This window comes from Heloderma suspectum, chromosome 6 (assembly GCF_057233095.1).
Source record: "Heloderma suspectum isolate Gila_16-S chromosome 6, 16-S_ref, whole genome shotgun sequence".
Lineage (NCBI taxonomy): Eukaryota > Metazoa > Chordata > Lepidosauria > Squamata > Helodermatidae > Heloderma > Heloderma suspectum.
In genome coordinates this window covers 92,487,769-92,498,829 of record NC_139463.1, presented here as the reverse complement: position 1 = coordinate 92,498,829, position 11,061 = coordinate 92,487,769, and the positions used below count along the sequence as shown (strand labels likewise).

General features: G+C 45.6%; 1 protein-coding gene across 1 annotated transcript; it reads left to right on the top strand.

Moving 5' to 3' along the window:
• Positions 1-4,723: 4,723 nt before the first annotated feature.
• Positions 4,724-9,824, top strand: LOC146341835 (vomeronasal type-2 receptor 26-like). Its single transcript, XM_084808427.1, has 4 exons — positions 4,724-4,797; positions 5,973-6,239; positions 7,202-7,328; positions 8,499-9,824. The coding sequence occupies exons 2-4, from the start codon at positions 6,123-6,125 to the stop codon at positions 9,407-9,409; spliced, it is 1,155 nt and encodes a 384-aa protein (XP_084664553.1). The 5' UTR covers positions 4,724-4,797; positions 5,973-6,122; the 3' UTR covers positions 9,410-9,824.
• The last annotated feature ends 1,237 nt before the right edge of the window (positions 9,825-11,061 follow it).

Here is an 11,061-nt window from a genome sequence, read left to right as displayed (position 1 = left end):
TACAGGGAGGGAGCACATGACTCCCTTGTTACAGCAACTTCACTGGCTACTGGTCTGTTTCACTGCTTACTGCTCTGTTTCCACTCCAGACATGATTCAAAGTGCTGATTAGATTCGAACTGAAAGGAGATGACCTTTGAAGTCCGATACAACTTGGGAGCAGGCTACTTGACATAATGCAGTTTCCCATAGAAGTCTCCCCAGGTGTTACGATCTTCCAGAGATTCCCTTCTTTCAGTTCAACTGCTCTCAGAGGCATGTTTGGTGGGGACACAAAAGAGGGTCTTTTCACTGGTTGCTCTCAGGATGTGGAATTCCCTGCAGATGGGGGCTGGGTTGTCTCCCTCCATCTCTGCTGTCCTTCCAGCGACAGGAGAAGATATTTTCATTCAACTGGTCCCTTGACATATAAGCTGATTTATTGGTGGAGTGGGTTTTATTGGGTTGGTGGTGAATTTACTTCTTTTCTTGTTGTATTATTTAATTCCATTTTTAATCTGTTTGGTTTTAAGATTGTTTTAACTCAGGTCACTTTAAACTTGGTTTTATACTTTCAACTGCCTTGAGTGCCATCTTTAATGGGAAGTGGGGTATAAATCAGTTATTTATCAACTAAATAACTGATAAATATATACACTGATTCACCCATTCCTTTTCTTTGCACATGCACGTTTGTTGATTTCTGGCAACAGGGATGGTTACCACCAGCCTCAGCAAAATCGGACTACAATACTTCACTTGGGACTGACTCATCTCTTTTAGGTGAACTCTCTCTTGGAACCATCTCAGTATGGACTTTCTGTACCAATCCATTTATCTCTGGTTCCCAGTCATCAGGACTGCAGGGCATTTCCCCTACTACCCCTTTGAAAAAAATTGATCCACTTGCTGATGCTACCATCCTTCATATAACTGTTGTCTCAAGTTTCATCTGCTTTTCCTCAAGTTGTGCTCTGCTCTCCTGTCTTCCAACTGTATCTTCAACCACTCAAGCACATTTTGGCACTTGAGTGAACATGTAAAGCCCTTAACACAACCTGTGAAACCAAAATATTTTGTTTGTTTATTGAATGTAGAGATAGATGGTGATGATAGATAGATAGATGATAGATAGATAGACAGACAGACAGATAGATGATAGATTGATAGATAGTTAGATATGATTCCAGTTGGTATACAGTTTACATTGTTGAAGAAATGAATTCTTCCACTGATCATGTAACTGTCATATTCCTTCCACGAAGTGCAATACCTACATTCTTAGGTATTTTTAATGTTTTTATAAATTAAATCAATGAAGACAGAAGTCAGTTCACAAATGAATAAAGAAATAAAAAGTGAGGAAAAAGCAATGTAAGAAAGTGAAGAATCCACATGGTATTTTGTAGGAATATCAGGCCTAAAACCACACAATATAGTCTTTCAAAAAAGTTCATTTAACTTTAGGGATTAAGAACTCTCATTTAAAAATGCACTACCGCATGAATGTGTGCTCCTCACACACTTCTATTTCATTTGATTCTTTTAAAAAAATTGCATATCCTACAATACCCTTTCCCCAAACTGTCTTTAGCTCTTGTATACATTTGACCCAGTGAGGATGGATAGGAACCAAGTCCGTTCCTTGTACCGGATGGTCCCCGATGATACACATCAGCACAGGGGAGTTCTTCAATTACTGTGCCACTTCAAATGGACATGGATTGGGTTGTTTGCCGTGGATAGTGTAAATTTAGAATGGTTCATGCAGAACATGTTTCCAGTATTTTCCCAGAATGGCATTTGCTTCGCTTTCATGGAATCGTTTACCAATTTAGGTTACCTTGTTGAGAAGGGAGAGTTCATGAATTGGGCACTGGGGATTTATGGGAAAGTCATGAACAGCAAAGCCACGGTATTGGTCTTCTATGGAGATGCTCCTTCCATGCTGGCCTTAAGATGGTTGCTGAATCTATCACAAATAGCCGATACAACACAAAAGCCAAAAGGCAAAGTGTGGATTCTGACAGCCCAGCCAGAGTTAAAATCTTATGGCAAGAAACAACACAGTTGGAATATACAGACCTTCCATGGGGCGATATCTGTTGGAGTTCACTCAAATGAACTTAAAGGTTTCCCAGAATTTCTTCAGAGCAGAAACCCTACCAGCGATAAAAATGATGGATTTATCAGAGACTTCTGGTCACATGCCTTTGACTGTGTACTCCCAGATTCTGTTCTGGGAAACACAGGAGGGGAGAACTGCACTGGAGAAGAGATGATTGAGAGGCTTCCTAGGAATATCCTTCCAATGAGTGTAACTGGTCACAGCTATAGCATCTACAATGCTGTCTATTCTGTGGCCCACGCTCTACAAATGATGTATTCATCCAAACAAAAACGCATTGAAGGAGAGAAAGAGAAAATGGAGTCATGGCAGGTAATGGCCTCAACCATCTAATGCGGTTCTCAGTTTTATATAAGGGCACAGTCCTATAGAGATCGTGGGCAACTCCTGAACTTGAAGGATTCTGACTATCCTATACAGGGTAGATGGTGCACGGAGGGTATCTTCTCCTCCTTGCTCCAGTTGCCCTGTATTTGTGGTTACACACACACTTCGTCACTCCTAGCTCTGGCTTGAGGGAGCAGGAGGGAAGGAGCCTGGAGATGCAATAGGAAGCTGTCTAAAGAGGATTTGCAGTCTTCTCCCCACCCTGCCCCCAGGACCACCCCTTTGTGTGCTCTCCACCCTCCATTACGAGCATGAGAACTTGTGACATGGAAAGAACCATACTGTCTATGAGAGGGAGAGGGTGGGGTTGCAGTTTCTGGAAATGGAGGTCGGGCATCCTCAGTTTCCAGAAACCAAAAAATCCTATGGCCGTCTAGACAGTGTTGACCTTTGTAAAGTCAACTTCTCAAGTTTGTCAACAGTAAATGGCATTGCCATTTGCTGCTTTCTCCTTTGTGGCCTGTGAACTATTTATAGATGTGCCATTTCTTGTTGCAATTCTACTTCTTAATTTTTGCTCCTCATACAATTTTAGCATTCCTGAGGGTGATACCTTCTTCCATCACTTGTCCCCATTTTCAAGATCAGAACCTGGCCACAAACATTTAGGCTGAGGTTTCTGATCTCATCAGTAAAACACAAATTTGGCACATTGCATGGAGAAACGCTGCTTTCTGTCCACTTCTCACCATGATAACAGATCTCATGGTGCCATGTTTAATTGTTGCAAAGTGAGAATGAGCTTTGCATTTGTGTGGTGAAGGGAATGCAATCATCATTAGAAAAAATAAGAAGCCAATACTGCATGGACACCGTGTGATAGGTAGCACTGATCATCCAGTATTGATGCGGCCAAGGGAAATTACCATTAATCAAACAATGACAGTTGAGCCCACAGCACGGGAGAGTGCACAGCAGGAGAGCAAGAAATATACTGACACAGTAACTGGGGTACAGCTGGCCACAACTGTTCCTTTGCTACTGCTGAAATCACATTTGGTGGCTTATCAGGCAAGAATTCGGTCAGAGTGCTGCTGACTGAGACAATTATCCAGCTCTTATGCTAGCGAAACACATTAAGGGATGGAAGGCAGATTCAGACCCACCACAATGCAGACCAATAGTCATCACTGCCAACCTGGGTGGGAGGTGGACATGCAAGCCCACAATCTAGGCTAACCCTTGAAGTGACTCCCCAAGCAGAGGCACCGCTAGAGTCAGACCAGAGCCCCAGATCTGGGACCCTATGGTCCAGGGGCCGCAAACAACAACCCCCACCTGACAATCCGTGCTGTGGGTGGGGTGGCATCAGCAGCGGCGGGTATGATGGTGGCTGCTCCTCCTGCCAAGCCGCTGCTGAAGAATCTGGTTGAGTCTGAAGCACCGAGATGCAACATCTTAAAGTCCCCAGCATTAATAAATTTGAGCAGCACATCAGTCGCTGATCGGAGGAGGGGGAGCTGGTGCCACTGCCTCCCCATGTATTTTCCTTAAAAGGAGCAGAGATGTCTGGGAGGAGATGAAGCATCTTGCTTGGATCCCTCAGACCTGGTGGAGCCACCAAGGGAATCTCACAGTCAGAAGCAGGCAGGGGTAGACGAAAGTCACTTACCTTTCGTCAAAGCTTGTTCGCGGTGGGGGGGAGGCGCTTTGCTGCTCCCCCCGCGAAGTTCAGCCCAGAGGGGGAGGCTTCCTGCCTCGCCCCGGCCGAAATTCAGGCCGGGGGGGAGGCTTCCCGCCTCGCGCCGGCCGAAATTCAGGCCGGGGAGGAGGCTTCCCACCTCGCCCGGCCGCGAACTCTAAAGTTTTTTTAAAAAAAACAACAACGCCCCCGTGATAGGCTACGTGATGATTAACGTAGCCTATCACGGCTAGATCTGCAAAGTCAGCCATGATAGGCTACGTTAATCGTCACATAGCCTATCACGGGTGACTTAAAAAAAAAAAAAAGCACGTACGCTAATGGCGGCCCCCATAGGGAGCCGCCATTCACGTTCCTTATTTGGTCGCTGTAGTCTACGTAAATCTTTACGTAGACTACAGCGACCAAATAAGGAACGGGAATGGTGGCTCCCTATGGGGGCCGCCATTATCCGTACACGCTTTTTAATTTTTTTTTAAAGTCACCTGTGATAGGCTACGTGACGATTTACGTAGCCTATCACGGCTGACTTTGCAAATCTAGCCATGATAGGCTACGTTAATTGTCACGTAGCCTATCACGGGGGTGTTTTTTTTTCTTTCGCACGAAGATCCGCCGAACTGCCGGCCGGACCCGCCGCCGGGAGGGACATTCGGGAAAGGTAAGTCCCGTCCCGGGAGGGGTGCGGGGGGGTGCAGAGGATTTCTCCCCAAAACTTGTTCGGGGGGCCGAACACATTGGCGCTCGGCCCCCCGAAGTTTCGGGGAGAAATTCTCCGCCATCCCTAGAAGAAGGGCACTGACCTTGGTTACCATTGCTGTGGATTTGGATTTCAAATGCCTTGTGCATCTTCCAAAGAGCTGTGTCCAGAATGTAGGATGCTGTAAAGGAGCAACCCCACACAGAATATATCTACAGCAAGGACAACCCCCTCACCTCCATTTTTCTATGCCTATCAACAGTGTGGGCAAGAATCCGTTGCAGTGCTTCAGCTAGGGATGTGAGAACCCAACCCATCTCAGTTTCTCTGGGTGTGTGCAGGAACGGGGTCCCCGCTCGCCCCGCAGACCCATGCTTGGGCTGCCCATGAGCACGGTGTGTTGCCCAGGCTCACTGCGATCCTGTCCGGTGAGTGTCCGTCTTTTCCCCAACTTTGTAGGGTGCACAAAGAGGAGATAAAAAATGCATATTTAAATATGCGCCATTTGTGGGCCAGGAAAGCTTAATATGCACAATATTAGAGACATTGTAATGCCTCTAATATTGCACACATTAAGCTTTCCTGCCCCCAAACGGTGCATATTTAAACATGCACATTCTGTTTCCTTCCTTTTTGTGCACACAACAAAGGCAAGAAAATGGCAGGCGCTCACCGGACGGGATTGCGGTGACTCCTGCAGAACGCGAGCAGGGTGCGAGCGGGAGCGGGGGAGGGCGATAGACTCCCAGACCCAGTCACGCAGCTGCAACATCCCCAGCTTCCACTAGTGGCTAACATGTGCTCCTAAGAATGTGATGGGTGCTGCACTGCAAGGGTAGGGGGAAGTGGAGGCAAAGGAGGCACTAGCCAATGGCCTCTGCTGCCTCACTCCCTATCTCTGAAGGGTCAGTCCGGAGGGAGACTTTCCACCTCTGGTCTGCTCCAAAGTCCAGCCCTGGAGAATCCAGCTCGCAAACTTGACTAGTTCTCCAGAGCACAGGACCTGAGGTGTGGCTGAGTGGGACCAGTGGGACCCATGTGTGCATGTGTGTTGATCAGTGCAAAATGTTCCTTTCCTTCTTCTCTGCTTCCCTCTTTCTATCTTTGAAATGGGCATATTTTCCTTGTCTATCTAGCTCCACCATGTTCTGAAACATGTCTCATTTAACAACAGTGCTGGGGACAAGGTTTCATTTAAGGAAAATGGGGAAGTAGTTGGAGAATTCGATATTATCAACTGGGTCACATTCCCCAATCAGTCTTTCATTAGAGTGAAAGTTGGAAGGATGGATCCCCAGGCTCCAACAGATCAAGCATTGACGATTCATGAAAATGACATTGTATGGCACAGCTCATTTAACCAGGTAGGACTTCAGTGCAGATGTCTTGGAAATCATACCAAGGTCAGTATTTTTTATTATTATTATTATTATTATTATTATTATTATTATTATTATTATTATTATTCTATGTATTTCATTGATATCCCACCTTTTTTCCCCCTTAGGGAACCTGAGGCAGTATACATTATCCCCCTCTCCATTTTAGCCTCCCAACAGCAACTCTGGGAGGTAGGTTTGGCTGAGAGTCAGTGACAGGCCCAAAGTCACCCAGTGAGCTTCCATAGCCAAGTGGGGACTAGAACCCAGATCTCCCGACTCCCAGTCCAGCACTCTAGCCACAGCACCACTCTGGCTCTCAGTAAGTGGTGATGACTTTGAGGGATGTTTTGTCTTGTAAAATGATACACGGAAATCTTTTGCACTGAAAACCACAGTGAATGACCTCTCCCCCACACACTGTGTCTGTTTATGTGTTGTGTGTGTCTATGGATATCATCCATTATCTAAACTGACACACTGAATATCAAGTTTAGCTTATTTGTACAACTCTGGCATTAGAGACCTCAAAATAATTGCTCTGTCCCTGTGAGGGAAATGATGTGGAGTTCAACGAAACATTTGCAGGTGTACACACTATCAATCTTTCTTTCTTTCACTTTAAATCTCCTGGAGTCTGTGTTCTTCACAGGAGCCATAATGCCTCATCTCATTAGTGTGCTTGGCATGCAAAAGTGGATCCCTGATATCCTGCAATGCTAGGCTTCACATAGACACAATGGATGCTATTGCTTTTGCTCCATCTCCCACAGTGAGAAGACTGCTCGCCATGCTCAGGAAACAAGCAACCATTTCAGTATACCATAGTACAGGGCCACTTGTAGTATGTTTAGGTAATTTGGGAAGTATTTGTTTTTTTAAAAAAGGAATAAATAAGTACATACATTTTCCTGGACTCTCCGAATGTGAATTCCAGTCCCATGCTTCTGAAGATTAACATTCTCCTGTTTCAATTGAGGGAATAGGCCCAACCCCTTTCGATGTGCAATGACAAGTGTCGCCCTGGTTATCAGAAGAAAAAGAAGGAGGGGGAGCCATTCTGCTGCTACGACTGCATTCCATGTCAGGAAGGGAAGATATCGGATAAGCATGGTGAGAGTTATTGCATGCAGAGATGTGAACCAGATGAGTAATTGGAGAACCAGGGATGCTTGAGCTCACTCAGAGGTTCTGAACTTAATTTCCAAATGTGGTTTGGCATCTTCCCATTTTTGTTTGTGTGGCCTGTGTTTCAGTTTGTTTGAATGGGGAAGTGCACACTTGTCTAATGTTGGGCGTTTTTACAGTTGTGTATTCTTAACAAAGAAAATGTTCCAAATGATTTGTGAACTGAACTGAAATTCCAATAGTCCACCAAACATATTGCTTTTACTTCAGAGAAAGATCCATGCATTTGTCGAGTTCAGTGGGGCATTACTTTTGCATTGAAATCTGATTTATAATCCCCTAGGGTTTTTGTGTGTTTGTACGTAGATGACATCTGTCTTTCTTAAGGCAACTGTGTTATAGAAGTAGGGCACCACAATTCTTTGCCCAGTGAGAGACTGCCTGCTGTTCCATGTTGGTAAAGATGATGAAGCCATATGATTGGCATAAGATTGATCAAAATCCCCTGATATCAGGACACAAGATTGTTTTAACCCTAACAAACATGAAGAATGCAGAAGTGAGTCAAGGTAATAAGCATATATAATGCTAACCACATGAGGATCCACTACCTCAACTCTCATGGCAAAACTAGCCAGTTGTACAACACAATGACGCCACATCTGTTGGGAAAATAAAAACCCAACGCACACTAACCAAGGCACAAGAAAGAATAGGAGAGAGAGATATGTGTGATATAGATAGATGACAGATAGATAGATAGATGGATAGATAGATAGATAGATAGATAGATAGATAGATGGATGGATGGATGGATGGATGATTCAGGGAAGCTGCAATGTTCAAGCAAGACACATAGGGCTCCTAGGTGAAGTTCATACCAAAATGGTTAATTCATCACCCTTGAGAGCACATATACCCATGCAATCAATATCGGAAAAAGGTTCTGTGCTCTCATCATGTGTCAATGTTTGGGTCAACTATTCCCAAACATAAACACAAAATATAATACCTGTTCAAGAAGAGGTCGTAAGATCTTTCTCGATTAATTCCTTATTATAATTGCTTTATTAAATATGAAAAAACCCTTAAGTAGCTTTACAATATAGTACCTTCTATGACTGATACACATTCTTCCCCCCCTCATTTTTTTAGACATAGATGACTGTTTTCCATGTCCAGCTGACCAGTATCCAAATAAAGAGAAAAATGTATGCATTCCAAAGATCGTAACCTTCTTGACTTATGAAGAACCTTTGGGGACCAGTTTAGCCATTGGTGCTCTTTTCTTTTCTTTGATCACCCTTCTGGTGCTAGGGACATTTATGAAGCACCACAACACTGCTATTATCAAGGCCAACAACAGGAACATCACCTACATTCTCCTTCTCTCCCTCCTGCTTTGCTTCCTTTGCGTAATGCTATTCATTGGCCAACCACAGATGTTGACGTGTCTTCTTCGTCAGACTATTTTTGGCATCATCTTCTCAGTGGCGCTTTCTTCTGTGTTGGCAAAAACCATCACCGTGGTTCTGGCTTTCCTAGCCACCAAACCAGGATCGAGAATGAGGAAGTGGGTGGGGAAAGGCCTGGCCAACTCCATTGTTCTTTCCTGCTCCCTTATTCAAGTAGGCCTCTGTACTGGGTGGTTGACAACTTCGCCTCCATTCCCAGATGTCGACATGCACTCAGGAACAGATGAAATTGTGCTAGAATGTAATGAAGGCTCTGTGACCATGTTTTACTGTGTCCTGGGCTACATGGGCTTCTTGGGCCTTGCCAGCTTCTCTGTGGCTTTCCTCTCCAGGAAGTTACCCGATACTTTCAATGAAGCCAAGTTTATTACTTTCAGCATGTTGGTCTTTTGCAGCGTTTGGTTATCCTTTGTCCCAGCCTACCTGAGTACCAAGGGAAAATACATGGTAGCTGTGGAAATCTTCTCAATCTTTGCTTCCAGCGCTGGGTTGCTGAGCTGCATCATTTTCCCCAAGTGGTACATTATTGTCCTGAAGTCTGAGCTGAACAAGAGGGAACAGCTGATGAGGAGAAATGATTTGAGAAAGTAGGGGTGTAATCCTATTCATGTTTAGACAGAAAAAATCCTACTGTAGCAGCCATGTCGGGGGTCAGACTAAGTGTTCTCATGTTCTTGCTGAGCTAGCATAGTTTGGCAGGAACAGCAATGTAGAGACTTCCCCTGTCAGCAAGCCGAATTGCACAACACAGTCATGATTTTGCCTTTTTGCTTACTGCAAGACTGTATCCTGGTTCTCAAGATAGAATGTCCTATGGCCCATTTCCTGTACTATAAACAACTGTACCAACTGTAAAACCACAGGAGAGGGGATGGGAGAAAGGGTCGCTTGTGTGTCATCATCTCTATAAAAGTAATGTGTGGCTATGCCTCGGGGCTTCTGGCTCTTTGGAAGTGATTCCAGCCTTAAGCCCACGTGTTAAATAAAGAAGTACTCATTTTCCTTCACTCCGTGGTCTCTCTGACTCTGATTTCTGCTACATAAATGGTGCCGTGACTTGGATGTGGCAGGCTCTGAGACAGAAAGGTGGCAGTTGCCTGCTCTTTATTGCCCCACCGGGAGGGAGAGCTCAGCGCATGCCTCCCTTTCTTGGTGCCACCGACCTTTTTGTCAGGTAAACGGGAGGGAGCCTGGGCCGGGATCGCCCAAACGGCAGCGAGCAGCAAGAGAACCTTGGGAAGCGGAGGAAGGAACTTGAGCCCTGCCTGTATCGCAGCTGCAATTGAGTTGAAACCCACATTGGAAGCCTTCAGGAGTAAGGCAAGTATGGAATAAAAGTGGGCCCTGCCTTTAGGAAGAAAGGCCACTGGGCAGAATAAAAGAGGGCCCCGCCTTATGAAGAAGGTCAGTGTTGGTATACGTATACAAAAAGAACCTACTCCTTGCGGGTAGAAGGGGGGCCTGATCACACCCCCGAGCGGGCGCCAGTACTCAGCGCGGCCAGTACTCAGCAGGAAGCTGAGGAAGCTGGGGAAGCCACTTTCCGCTCTAGTGAAAAGTGGGAAAAGTGGGTGGCAGGTAGGGGTGGACGAAAGTCACTTACCTGTCGTCGAAGCTTGTTCGCGGTGGGGGGGAGGTGCTTCGCTGCTCCCCCTGCGAAGTTCAGGCCAGGGGGGGAGGCTTCCCGCCTTGGCCGGCCAAAATTCAGGCCGGTGGGGAGGCTTCCCGCCTCACCCCAGCCGAAATTCAGGCCGGTGAGGAGGCTTTCCACCTCGCCCGGCCGCGAACTCCAAAGTTTTTTTTTTAAAAAAATGCCCCCATGATAGGCTACGTGACGATTAACGTAGCCTATCATGGCTAGATCTGCAAAGTCAGCCATGATAGGCTACGTTAATCGTCATGTAGCCTATCACGGGTGACTTTTTTTTTTAAAAAAAAAGCACGTATGCTAATGGCCCCATAGGGAGCTGCCATTCGCGTTCCTTATTTGGTTGCTGTAGTCTACGTAAATCTTTATGTAGACTACGGCGAAAATAAGGGCAACACAAATAGCGTTGCCCTTATTTTCGCCGTAGTCTACGTAAAGATTTATGTAGACTACAGCGACCAAATAAGGAATGGGAATGGCGGCTCCCTATGGGGCCCGCCATTATCCGTACGCGCTTTTTTTTTTTTTTTAAGTCACCCGTGATAGGCTACGTGACGATTTACATAGCCTATCACAGCTGACTTTGCAAATCTAG

What these genes read in the sequence shown, in the direction of transcription:
- LOC146341835 (XM_084808427.1), top strand. Translation starts at nt 6,123, where the DNA reads ATGGATCCCCAGGCTCCAACAGATCAAGCATTGACGATTCATGAAAAT. An exon ending in GTCTTGGAAATCATACCAAG is followed by an intron (nt 6,240 to 7,201) that starts GTCAGTATTTTT and finishes TTGAGGGAATAG; the next exon opens with GCCCAACCCCTTTCGATGTG. An exon ending in GAAGATATCGGATAAGCATG is followed by an intron (nt 7,329 to 8,498) that starts GTGAGAGTTATT and finishes TCATTTTTTTAG; the next exon opens with ACATAGATGACTGTTTTCCA.